The 22,773-nt window shown below is 35.6% G+C and overlaps 3 protein-coding genes across 3 annotated transcripts; all 3 read right to left on the bottom strand.

The window, feature by feature from the left end:
* Positions 1 to 1,363: 1,363 nt before the first annotated feature.
* Positions 1,364 to 1,825, bottom strand: LOC107826348 (uncharacterized). Its single transcript, XM_016653309.2, has one exon. It carries the CDS (start codon positions 1,823 to 1,825, stop codon positions 1,364 to 1,366), a length of 462 nt encoding a protein of 153 aa, XP_016508795.2.
* Positions 1,826 to 8,734: 6,909 nt separating this feature from the next.
* Positions 8,735 to 12,116, bottom strand: LOC107760937 (uncharacterized). The gene is given in 4 exon segments (XM_075240830.1): positions 8,735 to 9,812; positions 10,352 to 10,683; positions 10,685 to 11,101; positions 11,642 to 12,116. Coding segments are annotated over 4 exon segments (1,557 nt in total). The 5' UTR covers positions 11,930 to 12,116; the 3' UTR covers positions 8,735 to 9,292.
* Positions 12,117 to 19,596: 7,480 nt separating this feature from the next.
* LOC142174505 (uncharacterized) lies at positions 19,597 to 22,705 on the bottom strand. Its single transcript, XM_075240311.1, has 4 exons — positions 21,748 to 22,705; positions 21,377 to 21,515; positions 20,319 to 20,560; positions 19,597 to 20,231 (listed from the first exon to the last, which is right to left on the bottom strand). The coding sequence occupies exons 1-4, from the start codon at positions 22,703 to 22,705 to the stop codon at positions 19,597 to 19,599; spliced, it is 1,974 nt and encodes a 657-aa protein (XP_075096412.1).
* Positions 22,706 to 22,773: the final 68 nt, after the last annotated feature.

The raw sequence follows: 22,773 nt of genomic DNA on the forward strand, positions 1-22,773 counted from the left end.
TAAGTCATTCGCTCGTCCGCTGGTCTCTTCCTTAACCAATAGAAATATATCTGTGAGATATTGAAAGAACCAACATGATAGATGCAAAGCCAATGAGGACACCTACAGCTAGTGGTTCATGTCTAGGTTCTAAAGATGTTTCTCCTCTTGAAGATCCCACAGTATACATGAATGTAATTGGAAGCTTGCAGTATTTGCATCTTACTCGCCCAGATATTGCTTTCATAGTAAACAAGTTGTTTTAGTTTACAAGCTGTCCTACGACAACTCATTGGGCCATGGAAAAACGTGTTTTGCGCTATCTAGCTGGGGCATCGGACCGTGGTTTGTTTCTTCGGAAAAATTCTCCGCTCCTGCTTCATGCCTTTTCCGACTTTGATTGGGCTGGTGATCGGGATGATCGCTCATCCACTACAGCTTATATTGTGTTTCTTGGTTGTCATCCAGTTTCATGGAGTTCTAAGAAACAACGAGCAGTGGCTCACTCTTTAACGGAGGCAGAATACAAGGCAATTGCCTATACTACTGCTGAACTTTGTTGGGTGCGTAATATTCTCAAGGAGTTATCTGTCACTCCTTCTCAGAAACCTGTCATCTACTGCGATAATCTTAGTGCTACATATGTTTGTACAAATCCTGTGTTCCACTCTCGCATGAAGCACATTGAACTTGATTATCATTTTGTCCGTAAATTAGTCCAGAAAGGTCTTCTTCGGGTTTCTCATGTTTCGTCGAAGGAGCAACTAGATGACATGCTCACAAAAGCTCTTCCAAGCGGTTCTTTTGAGCTGTTATGTTCCAAGATTGGTAGCTCTGATCGACCTACCATCTTGCGGGGGCATATTGGAAAGATATCTTAAATGCATTGCAGATTATTCTCTTTCCTTATTTGTAGATTTAGTTTCACTATTTTTAGCTTATTCTTGATTGTACAGATTGTTATTTAGTTTGATTGATTCTTATGGATCCTTTCTTGATTCTTATGGATCCACTCTCTTGTATAAATACCCTGTTAATTATTAATAAAGATCAAGTCTTCTCTGTGAAAACTACTTTACTACCAATCTTGATACCAAATGCTTAGACTAATATGGTCAGCTTCCAGCTTTCTTCAAGTTATTACATTATACCAATATAAACATGGACTGAAGTATAAACTCTTTCCCTTATCCTATTTTCCCTCTCTATAAAGGAGCAACAGAAGTTAAATGGAGGCACTAGGAAACTATTTAAAAGATTGCATCTCAAATGATGCTACAGACAATCTTTTGTAACTTGAAAAATATATAACAACAACTACGTCTCAACCGCAAGCAAACTTAGGTTGGTCATATGACACTTATCATATCGCTACACTTTACCCTCAATCTTTGGTAACTAGAACACTTCTTTTATTAGACATGAGAGGCTTAACCTTCTGTTGAACAAGGAATATAGGAGTGCTCAGGTGAGGCGCCGGGTTGATAAATTTGCAGTTTGGACATGATGATGAAGATCTGCACATCATCACCAACATATGACACTTCTTGCAAACTGCAGTGAACATCTCTTGTTGATCACCATCAAACGTCAACCACGACAGAGAACGAGTGATACCATTCCTTTTGATCTTGGTATCACGACCGGAGTAACTTGAATCGCTAACAGCATTACGTTTAGTGAAGTTGTCAACTACTTGGTTGTTCTCTGATGATCCACATGGTAAATTCAGTTGAAGGTCTAAATTCATATGATCTGGACTCTGTGGTTCAGGATTCAATCTAGGATCTCTTGATGTTCTCTTTTGTGTTCTCGTGTTATAGAAGTATATATCTCCACACTGCATTTCAACCAGAGTAAAGGAAAACAAGGTTAGTCCTGTCACCCAGAGGCGGACCCAAAATTTTAGCTCTGGGTTCAATTTTTAAGGTTTTTAACATTGAACCCATTATATTTTAAAGTCATGGGTTCATATATGCTATTTTTGCGATTTTTGTCAATTTTTACACATAAAGTTATACCCCGCATCGAAAGTTATGGGTTCAATTGAACTCGTCGCCAGAATACTACGCCTGACCCTGCTGTCACCACAATGCTCTTCCTCAAGCACATTTAACGAATTAATTTCAAAGTGTTGCGGAAGCCAAATGTATATAGTGTGAATAAGTCACAACTACTATACCAAAAATTATGACAGCCACCAAATAATAAATAAGACAATAAAACAACAATAAAGGGAACACCAGAATTTACGAGGTTCGGCTAATTTTGCCTACTCCTCGGACACAACCAATATTTTATTTCACTCCAAAAATACAAGTGAAATAATACTAAAGAGAGAAGATACAAATGCCTTAAACAGATGAGAAGGCAAATGAGAGGTGTGTTTAAATCCTAAACATTAAGCCTTCTTTTATAGGGGGAAAATCCCCCCAACTATTGCTAACCCACTGATGTGGGAAGCTGGAATATTTGACATTTCAACAAATCTCCACCTTGGCAAAAATTCCACGTCTTCAATTTTCTCTCTATAACAAATTTTGGTTGTGTCTTCATCTTCAATCTTCAGTGTTCAACAATATTGATCAAATCCAAACAATGTTGAAACTTGACCGCAGTCACCACCTTTGTCAGCATATCAGCAGGATTCTCCGTAGTATGAATTTTCTTCACCGTGACTCCATCTTCTTCTATGATTTCTCGTACGAAATGATACCGAACATCAATGTGCTTCGTCCTTGCATGATAAACTTGGTTTTTCGCTAATTGAATAGCACTTTGACTATCACAAAAAATTGTGATACCTTTTTGTTCAACACCAAGCTCCTTTAGCAATCCTTGAAGCCAAATTGCCTCTTTCACAGCCTCTGTAATAGCCATGTACTCTGCCTCTGTTGTAGACAAAGCAACTGTTGACTGCAAAGTAGACTACCAACTAACTGGTGCCTTTGCAAAAGTAAACACATAACCAGTAGTTGATCTTCGTTTGTCCATATCACCCGCAAAATCTGAGTCACAATATCCAATTACAGACTGATTGTCTTCCTGCTCAAAAACTAACCCGACATCTACAGTATTATGAATATACCGTAGAATCCACTTCACAACTTGTCAATGCTCCTTCTCTGAATTGTGCATATATCTATTAATAACTCCAACAGCTTGTGAAATGTCAGGCCTTGTGCAAACCATTGCATACATCAAGCTACCAACAGCATTTGCGTATGGTACCTTTGACATATACTCTCGTTCAGCTTCATCCATTGGCGACATAATAGTACTTAGCTTAAAATGGGAAGCAAGTGGAGTACTAACTGGCTTAGTCTTGTCATCTATGCCAAAACGTTGAAGTACTCTCTTCAAATATTCCTTTTGAGATAAACAGAGTTTCTTTGAACGTCTATCTCTAATTATCTCCATGCCAAGAATTTTCTTTGCCTCACCCAAATCCTTCATCTCGAACTCCTTCTTCAGTTGAATCTTCAACTTATCAATTTCTTCCAAATTCTTGGAAGCTATCAACATATCATCAACATATAGGAGAAGATATACAAAGGAACCATCTTTAAGCTTGTGCAAATACACACAATGATCGTATTTGCTTCTCTTGTACCCTTGCCGCAACATAAACTCGTCAAATCGCTTGTACCATTGTCTAGAAGATTGTTTCAATCCGTACAATAATTTTTCAAGTTTGCACACCATATTTTCTTTTCCAGCAACTTTGAATCCTTCTGGCTGAGTCATGTAGATTTCCTCCTCCAAGTTTCCATGTAAAAACGCAGTTTTTACATCCATCTGAACTAGTTCCAAATCCAATTGTGCTACCAAAGCCAACATAATTCTAATGGAGGAATGTTTTACAACTGGAGAAAACACTTCATTGTAATCAATTCCCTCCTTTTGAGCATATCCTTTGGCCACCAATCTTGCTTTGTAGCGAACATTTACTTGGTTAGGAAATCCTTCTTTCTTTGCAAATACTCATTTGCACCCAATTGCTTTCTTTCCCTTCGGGAGATTGGCCAATCTCTATGTATGATTCTGATGAAGGGAATGTATTTCATCATTCATGGCAATCCTCCACTTATCTTCTTCTGAACTTTGGACAGCGTCTTTATAAGTGGTAGGAACATCATCAGCTACAATTGAGGTTGCACAAGCAACCGTCTCTATGAGACGAACAGGTTTCTTTATTGTTCTTTTTAGTCTGCTGGTTGCTATTGATTCAAGTTGTTGTTGAGGTTCCTGAGTTGGAATCTCCTCTACTGGCTCTCCTTTCAGAGAGTAATCTTCATTTGTTTCCTCCTCTGCTTCTTGTGTAGGAAAAATAAATTTTCCCTCAAACTCCACCTGCTTAGAAGCACCTTCATTTTGTTTGGTATCTTCTGTTACCTTATTTACCATAGAAAATTCATCAAAGGTAACATCTCTGCTGACTTCTGCTTCTTTGTCATCACTGGATGTCACTGTCGCTGTCCCAATAACTGTACTGCCACGATAGCGGTACATATTATTATTCTTCCGATTAGCCTTCATTACCACTAGTGCACCGGAGCATACTCTCATCACTCCATTTTCTGCAATGATTTTGAACCTTTTTGATTCTAGGGCTCCCACAGAGATGAGATTCTTCTTCAAATCCGGTACATATCGAACATCTGTCAATGTTCTGATCATTCCATCATGGTTCCTTAATCGTATTGAACCAATGCCATATGAGGTAAGAGGGTTGTTATCCGCTGTGTGAACGACTCCATATTCTCCTTCTTGAAATTCCACGAACCAGTCCCTGTTGGGACACATATGATAGCTACAAGCCGAGTCCATCAACCATATGTCTGATGATGTTGATGACTCTGTTGTAACTAATGAGAAGTCTGAATCATCACAATCAGCTACATTTGAATCCATAATGGCCTTTCCATTGTTATGTTTGGCCTTATTCTTCAACTTCGGACAGTCTTTCTTCTAGTGCCCCTTTTCTCGACAAAAGGCACATTCATCTTTGCTGGGTTTAGATCTTGACTTGGATCTTCCCTTCTTTGTCCTCGTTTGATTGTGAGGACGACCCCTCACAAATAGTGCTTCTCCTTCTCCGCCCTTCTATTTTTCTCGCTTTCTTTGTTCATAGCTGTACAAAGCCGAACAAACTTCTCTAAGAAAAACTTCGTCATTTCCATGGAGTAGAGTAGTTTCAAGGTGCTCGTACTCATCAGGAAGTGACGCCAACAACATCAAGGCCAAGTCACCATCATCATAAGTTGTATCCATATTTTGCAAATCTGTGACCAACTTATTGAAACTGGTGATATGTTCATTCATCGTGGTACCAGGAACATAGGTGAAGTGAAACAGTCTCTTCTTCATGTACAATTTATTTTGACTGTTTTTCTTCAAAAATTTATCTTCCAGTGCTTTCCATAATTTACTTGCAGAAGTTTCCTTTGTGTATGGATATTTCTGCTCTCTAGCAAGGTAGGATCGAATGGTACCGCAAGCAACACGGTTGAGAATCTTCCAATCTTCTTCTCCAATAACATCTAGTTTCTTTTCTTCAATGGCCAGATCTAGCCCTTGTTGAAAAAGGACATCTAGAACCTCGCCTTGCCACATCCCAAAATGTCCGGACCCGTCAAATATTTCGACCGCAAATTTCGCATTTGACACAATTCTTGTCATAAGCGAAGATGCCAATGATGACGTGTTGTTGACACTTGATGTAGATTCTTCTTGTTTATTGTCTCCCATATTTGACACAAATATTATTTAATAGCTGACGACACAAATCAAGATTATTTCCTTTCTGATGTAGAAGATCAAACTAAGCTGCAACCACAGAGCATACTCAGACAGAACCTTGACTCAGTTACCAAGATAAATCTTTTCTGATGTGGAAGATCAGACTATGCTGCAACCACAGAGCATACTTAGACAGTACCTTGGCTCTGATACCAATTGTTGCGGAAGCCAAATGTATATAGTGTGAATAAGTCACAACTACTATACCAAAAATTATGACAGCCACCAAATAATAAATAAGACAATAAAACAATAATAAAGGGAACACCAGAATTTACGAGGTTCGGCTAATTTTGCCTACTCCTCGGACACAACCAATATTTTATTTCACTCCAAAAATACAAGTGAAATAATACTAAAGAGAGAAGATACAAATGCCTTAAACAGATGAGAAGGCAAATGAGAGGTGTGTTTAAATCCTAAACATTAAGCCTTCTTTTATAGGGGGAAAATCCCCCCAACTATTGCTAACCCACCGATGTGGGAAGCTGAAATATTTGACATTTCAACAAATCTCCACCTTGGCAAAAATTCCACAGGACCAATCCTATGTTGTTTAGAGTTATAAACATTGTAAAACAGTTTTATGTATCAAGTCACGTAAAAGACAATTACAGATAACTAATACTCCTATAACAAACATCAAATTGATAACTACCAAAATATGATAAATAACCTGTTATATATCAGATAAAAGTACATCGGTATAGTGTAAGTTTTTAGCACTGTCAATGTATATAAGTTAAACGACTATTGCTTATCTTAATATCAAGGCACCGTTGCCACTCCAAAGGCAGAGGACTTTCATGCTGAAACTCGGTGCCAAATAGAGATATCACTTGCTGTGGCTTTTCAGAGATTTCTTCTGCTTTGATTTCTCGCCACTTTCTCTTCTTAGACAAATCTTGTGATATAGTAGTTTGAAGGGAGACCATGACTGATGAATTTGACAATGATCAAAATCTGTTGCTTCTTTGGTTTTCTTTTTTGGCCCAACTCTCTTTGTGAGAATCAAAATGGTGAATACTTATTATAGGTGTTTATATAGGGGTCAAAGGGAAGTTGTAGATTGAGGCAAACATGCAATATGAAATTTAAAATGGCAAAAACATTAAATAGTGGAACTAGAATAGCCCATCTATTGACCATGACGTGCTCTCTTCAAATGAAGTGAATTGAATTCGATCAGTTGCTGAATTGAAGTTGGGCTTTGCAATTACTAGACACCTCCAACCAGCTATTTAAAGCGCATATGTTTAAATGCTAACAGACGCTTTTCGTCTTGTCGTTGGTCAAACCCTACACTGTACTCTCATGCAATATGCGCTAATTTTTATACGAGTTTAAGTTATATGTATTATGTCAATTTAAAAAAAAAAAAAATCACGCCATCGGTCATCTTTATTCTGGACTAAACAGTACTCTTAAGTCTTAACATAGTATGATATATTATCCGTTTTGAGCCAAATGTGCACAGTTTTTCCTAAAAGGCCTTACATCAATAAGAGATTCATATACCTTATATGTAGACTCTCAATCTTTTCAACTACCAACATGGGTCTTTGTTCGCACACCCAACAATCTCCTCCTTGAACTAAGTTCCATGTGGCCCACTACCACGATTCACGGATCTCCTCCTCGAATTAAGTTCAGTTAGTTTTTTTAAAAGATGGGGCAGCAAAAATATTAAAAGTATTGATTGAAAATGTCTCTCCTTTTTTATTAAACATAGAGGGCTTTAAATAGCTAACTTGAGAACATAATCTGGTGAAAGATCTGCATAAGAAGAATTTTAAAAACTCAAAATATTTCAACAAACCTAAAATCTAACAAAAATTTAAATTCAAAAAGTAGATTTATCCTAAAACTAAGTAACTTATTATGCTAAAAAAAATTACCGCAGTAACTGAAAGCAACAAAATTTCAACAGGTTTCATGTGTCCCATTACCACGATTCACGGGTCAAATTCCGAGATTTACTGTGTGTGACCCACATCGTATGGAGATACTCTTAACGTAATGTAATATTGTCCACTTTGAACCAATCCCGCCCGATTTTTTTCAAAAGGCCTCACAATATAAAAAGATCCACACACTTTATATGTTGATTTCCTATCTCTTGAGCTATCATATGGAATTTTGTTCCCACATCCAACCATTCTTGTGTTCAGAGATTGAGAGAAAGAGAGGGTGGTACAAGTTAAAAGAAGGTCTTGAATGGCAATGAAAATTTAATGGAAGAGCATAACTCCAAATTTCAGAGAAACAGTCACCAAAGAACAATAATAACTCAAAAGATCTAAACACCTCAGTGACATCGAAACGCTGAGTCACAAGAATGCTTTTAATAGCTCACAACTGCCTTCAACCATTTTTAAACAACCAACAAATATTATGAGCTATTAAATTTACTTGTTTGACTCGTGGGAATTCATCACTCCAACTTCATTTTTCTTTTTTCTCTTTGTTTGTTTGTTTTCTCCCTCTCTCTCTCTCTGTGTGATCCCATTATTTACCGTACAAACAAATTCATTTGGTGTACTTCCAATTTGCTAGTAAAATACATGAAGCTGAAAATGTATATGAAGGACAGGGCCTCAAGGGCTAGTAGCTATTTGAAAATGGCTATCGGATCAGTGTTGTCCTGGTATAAATATGCTCACAAATTATATTTGTGAAAGAATTCGAGCATACAATCCAAAACTTTGAACCAATGAGTGTCACAAATTAATGATTCGATGCACTGAATTGAAAGAGAGAGCACAAAGTCCTTAAGATCCGATGGAAACCTTAACCAATAATGTGCGTGGTACATATCATGTGTGAAGAAATGAAAATCCAGCTCAAATTAATAATTAGCTTTGATACCAAAAGAAAGAATAATATTAATATGCAATTCAAAATTTTAATGCAGTAGTTCAGGACCAGTAAGTAAGCTATTTAGAAACAGTTAAATGACCAATGTGGAACAAGTTATATTCTCTAACAATATTTGGAACGGAGGGAGTATACAAAAAGCCATAAGAAAGAAATAATTATGGGGAAACAAGTAAGGTAAATGTACAAGCTGGGCAAGGACTACAAAACTGGAAAGAATGAAAGAGAAATACTGTATCATAATATTTCAAGTTCCTATCCTGTTTATGTTGATATGCTTCTTGATGTGTGACGGCCGACGGGAATGCTTCAGCTTTACGGCAAAGAAGATCTCTAAATGACTTCTCCATCTCCTCTGATTTTTCTGTTGAGTTATACAATTTGGACCTTCAGAAAGCTACTAAGATATTTCGGGCCTGTTATACAAAAAAATTATGTCACTCCCTGAACTATTCATCAACTGGAGTAATTCCGTATAAGTTCTGCATTCTGGTCGTACATGCTAATTGAATTGTCATTCTACTCTACGCTAGTATTTGTTTGGCACAGAGCTCCTTCATCGTAGAATTAGACCTGCTATTAACGTCAACTTATCTATCAGTTGTGTGGGGTTTGCTGCTCAGTTGAATAACTGCTATTCAGCGAATTTGGAAATTGTTGGGCGACGGTAGATCAACGTCTTGTCATCGCCATCCTCAAAATCAAGTCCATTCTCATTATAGACCACTTCATCAATTGTTGTTTTTTCATCAACATAACTCTCTTGAATTTCGGATGAATTAACTAGTGAATATTCTCCACTTACAGATGAAGCATCCAAGGCTAAGAGTTGCATCTCGGATTCAATCAAAGCTTCCATTTGAGCCCTCTCCTTATCCCTTGGATAGGTGCAATAAAGAAAAGAGTAAATAACACAACATAGTGCCATTGGAGTTCCTATTGCAGTAAACAATGCCTTTGCCAAAGATGTTGCATTTTCTCTGTCTGTAGCAATACTTTCAGCACCTTGAGCAACTGGTCTATAACCATAAACATTCTGAGACAGTAGTCCAACAACAGGAGGAGCAAATGATGATAATACAGATTCAAAAGATCGGTCCAGAGCATAGACGCTTGTTCGTGACTGCTCAGGTACTATCTCTGCAAAAATTGGACTGTTGGTGTCTTATTAGAACCCTCTGCAGTTTTTCATGATAAGTGCAACAAATAAACATACTTCTTTTTAGTACAAACAACAACAAAAAAAAACAGTGGAGTAGGTCGGGGAGGATAGTGTGTACGCAGACTTTACCCCCTACCTTTATGAGGTAGAGAGACTGTTTCCGGTAGACCCTTGACTCAAAAAGATGAAAAGCAATAATAGAAACAAGAGTATCAACCACAAAGGCCAGAAAAAAAGTAACATCAATCTATGGACCAGAAAAAAATAGGTGGAAGGAAGCAATAGCGATAAGCAGTAACAACGGCAAGATAGTAGGAAACAACATGTAATACTTCTTTTTAGTACTACTAGATAGTAATATAAAGCACTAGTTGATCAGTTCATTGGCCTAAATATTAATCAATCCTAATGAAAATATGTTTCCTTTAGGTCTAATATTTTAAATTTAAAAAAATTGAACTAACTTCTAAAGCTACTAAACACTTAATGAAGAGTAAAGGAAGCTATGAAATCCTGGATAAAGATCATTACTTGTTTGTAGCTGGTGCAGTCCATGATATGCAAAATCCCGACACAAAGAAGACCAAACCATGCAAAAACATTGAAGAAGGATCATCAGGCAAAGACAGCAGAAGAATTGCTGCAAGTGGGATAGCTGATCCTGAGCTTATTTGCGCCAAAATTATCCTGCCACTATTAGGTAGACGCTGCGATAAGATATCTCCCATCTTGCCTCCAAACAATCCCCCAATAGAATCACCAACAACAAACAAGCTAATAAGAAATGCGGTCTTCCCATGAGAAAATCCAGTAAGTTCTAACCACATTGGCGCGAAGGACAAAGCTGACCAGGGAAATGAACCCATTAACACCCTGAGCTACAATAATCTGAAAAGACGGAATCTTTACAACTGATTTTGCTTCTTGAAGTATACCTTGCACTTCTGATATAAAGGATTTTCCATGAACTTTACTAGCTTTCAAACTACCATCTGAAAATTGAGGATCATTTGCAAATATGCGAACTAGAATACCAACAAGGACACTGATTATACCAACAAGATGAAAAGAAAGTCTCCAACCAGGAATTCTCATAAATGTAATGGGCGCTATCAATAAGGAAACATATCCACCAACAAGTGAACCAATGTTGCTGGTAAATTGAAGCCATCCAAATGCCACTCCGCGATTGCTTTCATCACTTGAGTCAGCTACTAGTGATTGAATAGCAGGTGCAACTATGGCTAGTCCAATCCCATTTAAAGCTCTTGATACTGCCACCTTACCAACAAAAGGGGATGTAATGTCAGGTTGCCATTGTCCATTGATATATAGTGTGTCATAAATTGCTTAGTTTTCCTAGAATGATATGCATATACGTATATGGATTAATGCACCACATGTTTGGAGTAAGGGGTGCTACATAAGCAAAGTGACTAAATAGAGGTTATTACCCTGATCAAACGACGAATGTCAGGTAATCAAATCACACTACGACCTTAACCACATGATACTATTATCTGCAAACATGTCAATTTAATCACTTCTTCTGTTCCAAAATGAATGAAACCATTTACTAAAAGTAAGAGATTTGTACTTAACATGTTCCATTTTATGCAATGGTATTTGACTGGACACTTAAGTTACAAATGTTAATTTGACTTATATAATTTATAGAGATGATGAAAAAGAATATTCAAGTAATCGTTGAAAAGAAAGCAAACATTAGATTAAAGTTATGTGTGAATGAGGTCTAACATTTTGAAACGTCCCAAAATAGAATTTCATATAAATTAGAGCGGAAATATTGTAGTACATTACCTGAAAGAAGGTAGTTGAGAAAGCGACGAGAAATGTGGCTGCAGCCCAGAGAAAAGCACCATAGGCGATAACATGGGCCCGGTTGTGGCGTTCTGCTAGATAGGCTGCTAGAGGATAGCACAAGGACTGGACCATTGACCGGAAAAGCGTGAGCGAACCCAAACCAGTTGGGTCCGTGTGGAGTGCATCTCCAACTTCTTTATAGACCCCTGGTAACAAAGACTCGTCTGCTTTTTCCATTATGCCTGCTAAATTTACTAGCACAAGAGTAAGTGTTTCTACCTTCATCTCCTTTTTTTTAATTTTCCTTCTAAACTTTTGACATTCAAGAAAAACAAAACAAAACAAAATTAAACAAAAAACGAAAGAAAATCATTTGGTTTTCTAGTCCAAACGCCATCAGTTAAACATGTTTGAACAAGAAAATTTTGTACAACTATTTACGAAAAGAAATCATTTTCTTATTGAGTGACCATATAGCAGAGTCAGAAATTGGAGACTAGATTAAAAAGTAGTTAAAAAATGATGGTTGCGAAAAAGACAAGTCCCCATTGACTAGGACAAACAAAGATTGCCACCATTTCAGCAAGCAATAGCGGATCCTGAGTCTTCTATTTTCCGTTGATAAATTGACCCTACCATTCAGTCATACTAAGGGTGTCAAACGGGCCGGGCTGGCCATGTTCCGGACCAGGCCTGACCCGTTTTAGATCGCACCGGATCAGTCCACCGGTAAGGTCTTTTCAGTAGTGAAGTGGTTACCCGTTCAACAGCTAGTTCAAATTATTATTTTTTTAATAGTCTTGACCGTTGGCAACAGTCAGCTGCCATTTTGACCGTTGCCCAACGACTATTTTGCATGAATTGCTTATTGCTCTCAAGTTCTCAATTAATTAATATTTCAAATTTTATCAATTATTTACGGTTGCCACAATAAAATTATAATTATCAAGTGAAGTGTGGTTACCATTTTTGTTAGGTTCAAGTTAAATCATGCCCAGTGCTTCTAGAGTGCGCTCACATGTTTGGGAACACTTTGAGGTGGTAGAAGAAAATGAAGAAGTTCGCAAAGTAGAGTGCAAGAACTGTGGTCGAGTCTTTAATGTTCGTCGAAAGTGGGAGGGCACGGGCTGTTTAAGGAGGCATATCAAGGGTTGTCTTGAGCGTTCTCCGGAAATTCGTATTGATGTTGATTTGAGACAATTTGTGTTATTTTGAATTTATTAGACTTATTTAAGCTTAATGTGTTAGTTTATTGGACAAGTTATATAAATTCATTGTATTATCTTAAATTCGTAACGAATTTTACAATTCATTGAATTATCTTAAATTCGTAATGAATTTTTCAAATACAAGACTTTTCAAGTCTTTGAAGTTTTTAACTTTTTATTCAAAATTTCAAATATAAGGCTTTTAAAGCCTTTAAAATTTATTCAAACATTCTTTTATACTTAGTTTTTAGTGTTTTACATTTTTACTTTACCTCAATATAAATTACGATTATTATATAAAATAAAAAAATTAAATAAAACTGGCTCGGCCCGGCCTGACCCATTAGGCCGGAACTATTCCGGTTCAATTTTTCACCGGCGAGGCCTGGAACCGATAAGATCGGTATTTTGAAACCGGCAATCAGACAGGTATCGAGACCGGCCGGTCTCCTTTTACTCTAGCCCAGCCCGGCCCCTTAACACCTTTAGTTATACTTCAACAAGAAGTTGCCTAATTGAAACTTTTTATTTTGTAAATATTTATAAAATCTTTCCTGATGCGGAAAAAAATTAAAAGGAACAAGGTATTATCAAGATAGAAGCAACCTTAATATTTCTAGAATTTCTTCAACAGCAAAAATTAATTATGCACTTGTGTAATTTGGAAATATAATTCTAAAAGAAAGGTATCCTAGGAAGACTTATCTAGTCAATACCATTGAAAGGTTTGTTTTGAAGATATTAATGAAAAATTGCATTTTATCTGCCAAATTTCCTATAACTTGGAATTATCTCTGTATTATCAATTATTAATTATACCCACGATATAAATCTATATCTATACTATATTAAGCACGAAAGCTCTTAGCGAAATATCGTTTGCCTTTTTTACCCTTTAAAATTAGCTTTCACATTAAACAAAATAATCATTTAATTATTTTTCTAATATTTAGGACTTTAAAATCAACTAAATTTTGATTATTATATATTTCCTTATTGAATTAGATCCTAATATTTAGGAGTTTAAATTCACGTGACAATTTACCTCAAATAAGGAAAGGATTCCCTTTGTTTTAAAACAGTATTATCCAAATATTCTATGTTAGTCTATGTAATATGTATACACGAACTTCATTTTACGTAGTTACTATAAATTTGATAATTAAGCATAAAATAATATGCTTTATAATATAACAACGCATATTATATTTATGATACATGTCTTTAGTTTTAATATTATTACGAAATTATAGTTAATTAATATATATTTTCAGCTTTTTATCACTTAATAGTGATAAATTAGTATAGTTTAGTCTTTGTATATTGATAGATAATTTTTTTTAAAAATATATTCACCGTGATTGAGAACTTCTTTGTAGAAATATTTTCCCTTATTGAGTTCGATATTCTTCATTTTCAGCAGTTACACTTTAATTTTATAATTCAAACATAATTTAAATAAAATATTTATATAGTTTTTTTAAAAAACTTTGTACTCATTAGATAAGGTACACGCGCAAGGTGCGTACACTAAAACTAGTTATATTAAAAGCACGAAGGCGCTTATCGAAATGTCGTTCGTCTTTTTTACCCTTTAAAACTAGCGTTCAGACTAGACAAAATAGTCTTTTAATTACTATCCTAATATTTAGAAATATTTATTTAATAACTTTTCTAATATTTAGGAATAGTCATTTAATTATTTTTCTAATATTTAAAATTTCGAAAATTAAAGTTTATATATTAAATCTTTCCTTATTCAAACTATATACAAACTTCTATATTTAATAGTTTTAATTTAGAAAGATTTTGGTTATATAAATTCTTTCCTTTTATAATCATTACTTCTAACACCAAAGTTTTAAGCAATAATATTAAGCTAAATATTAAAACACGATTTGACTTAAATTTTCTCTTACCAAATATTAGAAAGTTGACCCATCTGCTTATTGTCGTATCAATTTAAAATCTACAGACTAAAATAAATTAAAAATAGATTCAATTTAAAGAGTTTATTTAATGACAAGTAAAAGAAAGGTGGGCAATACTTTACAATGGAAAGGAACGATTTTTCTTAACATAATATTTTTGCTATTATATTTTAATTAAATGAAGTAACATGAAATCTTATTTATTAAATGTGAACAGATAATATGTTGTTCTTAATTTCTGAATGTTTATGCAAAGTTAAAGCAAGATATTATCATAGTAAAAAAATATTGTACAATAATATATTTTTCTATTAATTTCTTTATTTCATATTAAATTAAAATTAAGAAATACAATTTGTGAAGGATAACTGGGGTCATTTAATTATTTTTCTAAGTAAAATACAAGAATAATTGGGTTCATTTACTTATTTCTAATATTAAGAACCTTTAAATGAATAAAACTTTATTTATTAGATTTTCTCACTTGAACTATGTAGGAAATTATTATATTTAAAAGGTAAAAATCAATTAAGATTACATTCAAAAAAAATATTACGAACAAATAATTAAGTATTTGAATTAATTAATTAGCAAAAAGTTTCTGAATTCTTTTTCAAATTCGTCATATAAGTAAAACTATTTGTCAACTTCACGAAACTATTCAGGTACATAAATTTTATTTTTGTAAGAAGAGCATTGATGAAAAGAATCAGAAAATAGAGTAAATTGGCTATACTATAGTATCAAGAGTCATATTTGATAAAAATATAAATTTAAAACATTAAAGATAAAATAGGAAGACAAAATGTAAATGAGTTATCATCTTTTTTCTTTTTCGCATTAAGTTCTATAAATGACAATGTATCACAATATTTTTTTTTCATATTAACTTATTTATTATAAATATTAACACAATATTTGTCATTTTTAGACTTTATATTGTCACTATTAATTTTTTAGGAGGTATATGACCAATTTTTTCATTCGCAAATCTCTAAAAGACCAAAAAATTCAATTTATTATTTATTTTATGGGACAAGTCTTTGAAGAGTCGTGATAAAAGTAAATTTATATATTTTTTTCATGTATTAGGTCACAAAAACTAACAAAAGTTTTCATAAGATATTCCCACATAAGTTCTCACATTAAAAATAAGACATATGAAAATTTTTGCATGTGAGTTCTTTATTTTTGAGCTGGCTAACTGGAAACACATACTAATATTTATAATTTTTATTGCCTTATTATATTTACGTATCTTTAATAAATTTAGTATTTATTGATATGGGTATACGCGCAAAGCGTACTCTAAGACTAATTGAAATAAACGTGAGATGGATGCTTTAATAACATTCAGAATAATTTGTACAATAATTAAAATATGTTTGATGGGAGACAACCTAAAACTCAAGAGAATGACACAAATATGATACTTCTATGCGACGATTGATTTTTGATGCCGGTAACAGAAATTTTAGGAAAAAAGCCTCATGCTAGAATGTTAAAGAACACTGGATAGGATTTTTCTAAAACGCCAGAATTTTAATGCACACAAGTCACAACAATTATGGTGATAGTCAGAATTTTGTCACAAAATCCAGACAGATCAACAACAACAGTAACAACAACAACAACAACAATAACCCAGTAAAATTTCACAATAAGGTTTGGAGAGGGTAGAGTGTACGCAGAACTTACCTCAACCCCAAGGGGGTAGAGAGGTTGTTTCTGATAGATCCTCCGCTCAAGAAGACGAAAAAGATAATATATCAATACCATCAACAAAAATTATAGAAATAATAACAGCATTATAAGTACTAGAAAAAATCCTTGACAGATCATTAAAAAAATTTAGAATGTGGCTGAAATTCTGGTAATGGTTAGAATTTTGTGGCAAAATCCCTACGATCACCACAACTACTGTGTACTTTAAAGTTCTGCCCAACATGCTTTGAAACTCTGACAATCGATCAAAATCATACCCAGTATGTTTAAAAAATTTAGCACTAGATTATTTTCCTAAAATATTTTTTAACAGTATCAAAATACAAACAGTGCAGTTGGAACCCATTTCTTTTTGTTTAGACAGCTTGACGAACTCTTGTAATAGCAATGTAGAACATAATGGTGGCAGTGATCAATCTTATTTTTGTAACACTGAACCACCACTAAACTTTGCTCTTTATAATATCACTTAATTTATGATATATGCCTCTTTGATTGACCAAAAAAAAAATATAAACAGTAATTTTATCATTTTTCCTCTCCCTTCCTTAAACTCCAACTTGGAATCAAATAATATGGGCCTGAGCAGAAATCCGAGTAAGTCTAGTCCAATTCTGGTCCAGTTCTGACCTGAAGCGGACGAAGTGCAGCAATAGTCACTTTTAAGCCCGCTATTTAAAATATATTCATAATTTATAGTGTATTTAAAGATTAATCAATTCATCCAAACTTCAGGACTAAGTATCCTAAATTTGAAGTGTCCTGAAATTTTGAGTTGTTAATTTGAAATCCGGACTAATTCTAAACTACTAATTTAAAATTCAAGACATAAAATTCGAACTTCTGGACACAATTTTTGAACTTTAGGACACGATGGCCTGAAGTTTGAATTTTGAGGTTTAAACTCTAGGACGTCATGTTCTGAAGTTTGAGTGAAATTGACTAATGTTTAAATACATTGTAAACTGTAAATATATTTAAATAACATACTTAAAAGGTGCTATCTGGTGTCAGTTCTATGATCAGAGAACCACCACAAGTCAACTGGAAATGTCAAAAAGACCTCATATTAGCTTCCGGCCAAGGAATTTCCGGCAACGGATTTGACTCAACTCCGGCGAGCAGTAGACCTGCTCTGATACCATGTAAAGTACAAAGACAATAGAGAAATCTCTCTTGTTTTGTATTCAAGAAGTAACAAGTATATATACAAGTACATAGAGCTTTAACTATGGAAAGAATCAAAAAGGAAATCCTATAAATTTGCTGTGAATCCCTATAATTATGCTAGCTATGTATATTACATAAGATTATGTCTACATTCAGATTATGTCTACATTCATTATCTAACACTCCTCCTCAAGCTGGAGCATAGATATTGATCATGCCCAGCTTGTTACAAAGGTAATCAACTTGAATTCCATTCAACGCCTTTGTGAACAAAACATCCGGTTGCTCTCCTGTCTTCACGTAGCTAGTGGAGATCAAGTTCTCCTGAATCTTCTCACGAATAAAATGGCAGTCAACCTTAATATGCTTAGTTCTTTCATGATACACCGGATTTGACGCAATATGGAGGGCAGCTTGATTGTCACACTTGAGTTTTGTTGGTATTGGATGCACTAACCCAATTTCAGTCAACAAATGATGTATCCACATAATCTCACATGTAGACTGTGACATAGCTCTATACTCGGATTCTGCACTAGATCGAGATACAACACTTTGCTTCGTACTCCTCCATGATACCAAGTTCCCTTCAACAAAGACACAATAAGCTGTAGTAGATCTTCTATCAATTTTTGATCCAGCCCAGTCAGCATCTGCAAAATACTTAATACGAGTATGATTGTGATTGGTATATAATATGCCAAGTCCAGGAGCTCCTTTAAAGTAACATGTTAGAAACTAAAGAAGTTCTATATTTCATATCTAGAAGAGAAGATTACAAGGCCTATTTATAATACTAATTCACCTAATCTATTAGTTGTCATACACCTAATTACACATATTATACAACTCATATACATGTGCTAGCTATGATGTAGTACATGTGTATACATGTGCTACACAACTTGTATTACACCTACTATACAACTCATATACATGTGCTAGCTATGATGTAGTACATGTGTATACATGTGCTAGACAACTTGTATGTCAACATTCCCCCTCAAGTTGGAGCATATATATTGACCATGCCCAACTTGTTACAGATATATTCAACTCGAGCTCCATTCAAAGCTTTTGTGAAAATGTCTCCCAATTGATCTCCAGTTCTAACATGACCTATAGAGATGAGCTTTTGTTGAATCTTTTCACGAACAAAGTGACAATCTATTTCAATGTGCTTAGTCCTTTCGTGAAATACAGTATTAGAGGAGATATGAAGAGCAGCTTGTTTATCACACCACAACTTTGCTGGCAATGTAGTTTGGAAGCCAACTTCACTTAATAGTTGATGTACCCATACAACCTCACACACAGATTGTGCCATAGCTCTGTATTCTGCTTCCGCACTAGATCGAGATACGACATTTTGTTTTTTACTCTTCCACGAAATTAAGTTTCCACCAACAAAAACGCAATATCCTGTCGTGGATCTCCTATCGGCTTTTGACCCTGCCCAATCTGCATCTGTGAAACACTCAATGTTAGTGTGTTCATTATTCTTATATACTAGACCCCGTCCTGGAGATCCCTTTAGATAACAAAGAATCTGCTCCAGAGCCGCCCAATGCCTGACTGTTGGGGAAGACATAAACTGACTCACAATGCTGACAGAGTATGCGATATCGGGACGAGTTACTGTAAGATAGTTCAGTTTCCCAACCAATCTCCTATATTTCTCTGGATATTCGAATAACTCACCGTCTTCTTTCACGAGTTATGTGTTAGGAACCATTGGCATGTTGCATGGTTTAGATCCCAACTTTCCAGTTTCAGCTAACAAGTCAAGAGTATATTTTCTTTGGGACAAGAAGATGCCTTTCTTGCTCCGTGTAACTTCAACTCCCAAAAAATACTTTAGTTGCCCTAAATCTTTCGTCTGAAATTGAGTGTGAAGGAAAGACTTTAGAGTTGAAATTCATGTAATATCACTTCCAGTAATAACGATGTCATCAACATATACTACCAATAAAAGAATACCATCATCAGACTTTTTATAAAACACTGTATGATCGCAATTGCTTTTCTTCATCCCATATTCAAGAACAGCCTCACTAAATCTTCCAAACCAAGCACGGGGACTCTGTTTCAGCCCATAAAGAGATTTTCGAAGACGACATACCTTTCCACACTCCCCCTGAGCAACAAACCCAGGTGGTTGCTCCATATATACTTCTTCCTGAAGATCTCCATGTAGAAAAGCATTCTTTATATCAAGCTGATGCAGAGGCCAATCATAAGTAGCTGCCATGAAAATGAATAATCGAACAAAAGCTAACTTGGCGACCGGGGAAAAAGTATCCAAATAGTCGACTCCATAGGTCTGTGCATACCCTTTTGCAACAAGGCGTGCCTTAAGGCGAGCTACTGTCCCATCGGAGTTAAACTTAATAGCAAATACCCACTTGCACCCAATAGCCTTTTTGTTAGTGGGCAGATCGGCCAACTCACAAGTGCCATTCTCATCTAAAGCCATCATCTCTTCTATCATTGCATCATGCCAACCTGGGTGGGACAATGCTTCACGAATAGTTTTAGGTATCCTAGCAGAATCTAATGATGCAATAAACGAGCTAGAAGAAGTAAACAAATGGTCATAAGACACACAAGAAGAAATATGATAAGTACATTGTCGTGTACCTTTGCGAATGGCAATAGGAAGATCCAAACTAGGATCTGAAACACAGGAGGTTTGATATACCGACGAAGTAGAAGTAGGTAAATGATCGGGTTCAGAGGTTTGTTGTCGCCTGGTATACACACGAAGAACAGGTGGCTTCTCGGATGGTCGATCAAGGGAAACGGGTGACTGAGGAAGAGGTGTTAGAGAACTAACTGGATGTGTGACAGTGTAGACCAAAGTATCATCTTCTTCCTCAGGACTGTTATAAACATATGAAGAAAAGAACGGATAATTTTCATGGAATGTGACATCGGCAGACACTAAGTACCTTTTGAGATCTGGAGAATAACACCGATAACCTTTCTGAAGACGTGATTACCCTAAGAACACACACTTAAGGGCCTTTGGATCTAATTTAGGTACATGTGGATGGACATCACGAACAAAACAAGTACAACCAAATATTTTGGGTTCAATAGGAAATAATGGCAGAGAGGAAAAAAGAATGTTGTAAGGAATATTACCATGAAGTACAGAAGATGGCATACGATTTATTAAAAAACAAGCTGTAGAGACGGTATCAGCCCAAAAACATTTTGGCACTTTCATTCGAAAGAGGAGTGCTCGGCCTACTTCAAGAAGATGTCTATTTTTTCGTTTCGCAACCCCATTTAGAGAAGGGGTGTCAACACAAGAAGATTGATGTAGAATACCATTTGCAGCCATATAATCTTTAAACAAATTCGAAAAATATTCTTTTGCATTGTCACTCCTTAAATTACGAATGAAAACATTAAAATGAGTTTTTATTTCAGCACAAAAAGCACAAAAAATTGAAAACAACTCCGAACAATTTTTCATTAAATATAACTAAGTAACACGAGAATGATCATCCACAAAGGTAACAAAATATCTAAAACCAGTTTTAGAGATAATAGGACATGGACCCCAAAAATCGGTGTGAACTAACTCAAAAGGTAAGTCGATCCGTTTATTGACTCTAGAAACTTTAGGAAGGCGATGGTGTTTAGCAAACTGACATGACTCACAATCTAAAGAGAAAATACTCTGAAACAGAAGATATAACTTCTTCAAACTAGACAAGGATGGATGACCCAATCGACAGTGTACATCAAAGGGAGACAACACAGTTGAACAAGAAATGGATTTCGGCACCTCTGATTCAAGAACATAGAGACCCCCAGACCCAGAACCTTTACCAATAATTGGGAAAAAATAAGACACAACAATTTAGAGTACGAGTAAGTTTACTGACAGTTATTAGATTGAAAGAAAAATCAGGCAAATTTAAGACGGAACTAAGGGAAAGAGAAGATGTTGGGTTAATAGTGCCAGACCCTAAAACATATGAGGTAGACCCATCGGCTAAAGTAACTGTGGAACATTGGGTATGTGACTGAAAAGTGGAAAAGAGTTTAGAGTTACCTGTCATTTGATCTGTGGCACCAGAATCAATGACCCATTTGGATGACGAAGAGAGGAGACACTTAGTGGTTTTACCTGACTCGGGGATAGTATTGATAGGAGGAGATGATGACTGAGATGGTGAAATAGTCTCGGAAGTGGCGATGTTGGCATACTGAGATCTTTTGTTCTTATTCTGAAGCTTCACACAATAACGTATGGTATGACCGAGCTCATGACAATAAAAACATTCAACTTCCCCTTGCTTTAGGTCTCGACTATCGCTACTCCGATTGCGATTACTATGACTCCTATCCTTTTGGACGCGGCTAAGCAGAGCACCACTATCGATCGTGGCTGTCGGACCTGGATGAGACTTTTCAGTACGCAACACTCTTGTAAAGGCCTCTTTCAAGGAAGAGATAGCAGTCCCAGATAAAATCTGCGTTTTGGCCCCTTCAAATTCGGGAGAAAGACCAGAAAGGAAACTCATGACCGCCAGTTGTTCACGCTGAGCCTGTTGTACCTTCACATCTTGACTAAACGGCAATATAACATTAAGCTCATCATACACCTTCTTAAACTCTGAAAAGTAAGTGGTGAGAGAGCGATCTTGCATGGATGGATGGTAAAATGTCTGGCACACATCATACATGCGAGACAAGTTTCCTTTGCCAGAGTACAAAAAATCTAAATAATCCATTAGATCCTTCACATAATCACAATGAGAAACTAGATCATTTACCTCACTGTGCATCGAATTCTTGATTTGGAGAAACAATTTTGCATCCTCCTTTAACCAGACTAATTTAGTCTCATCCTTGGGTGGATCATCAACCAAGTGGTTCTCTTTGTCGATGCTCCGCAAATAGAGACGGATCGTCTTACTCCAATCCATGTAATTGGAACCCATGAACTTATTCTCCGTAATTTTGGACATAACCGGAATGACATCAACGGTAGGTTTCGTTTTAGTCATCTTGCACCCAAATAATAGCAGAATCAAATAGTCAAGAACAGTGCAGTGAAATTTGAACAGTGTAGTGA

This window comes from Nicotiana tabacum, chromosome 20 (genome assembly GCF_000715075.1).
Source record: "Nicotiana tabacum cultivar K326 chromosome 20, ASM71507v2, whole genome shotgun sequence".
Lineage (NCBI taxonomy): Eukaryota > Viridiplantae > Streptophyta > Magnoliopsida > Solanales > Solanaceae > Nicotiana > Nicotiana tabacum.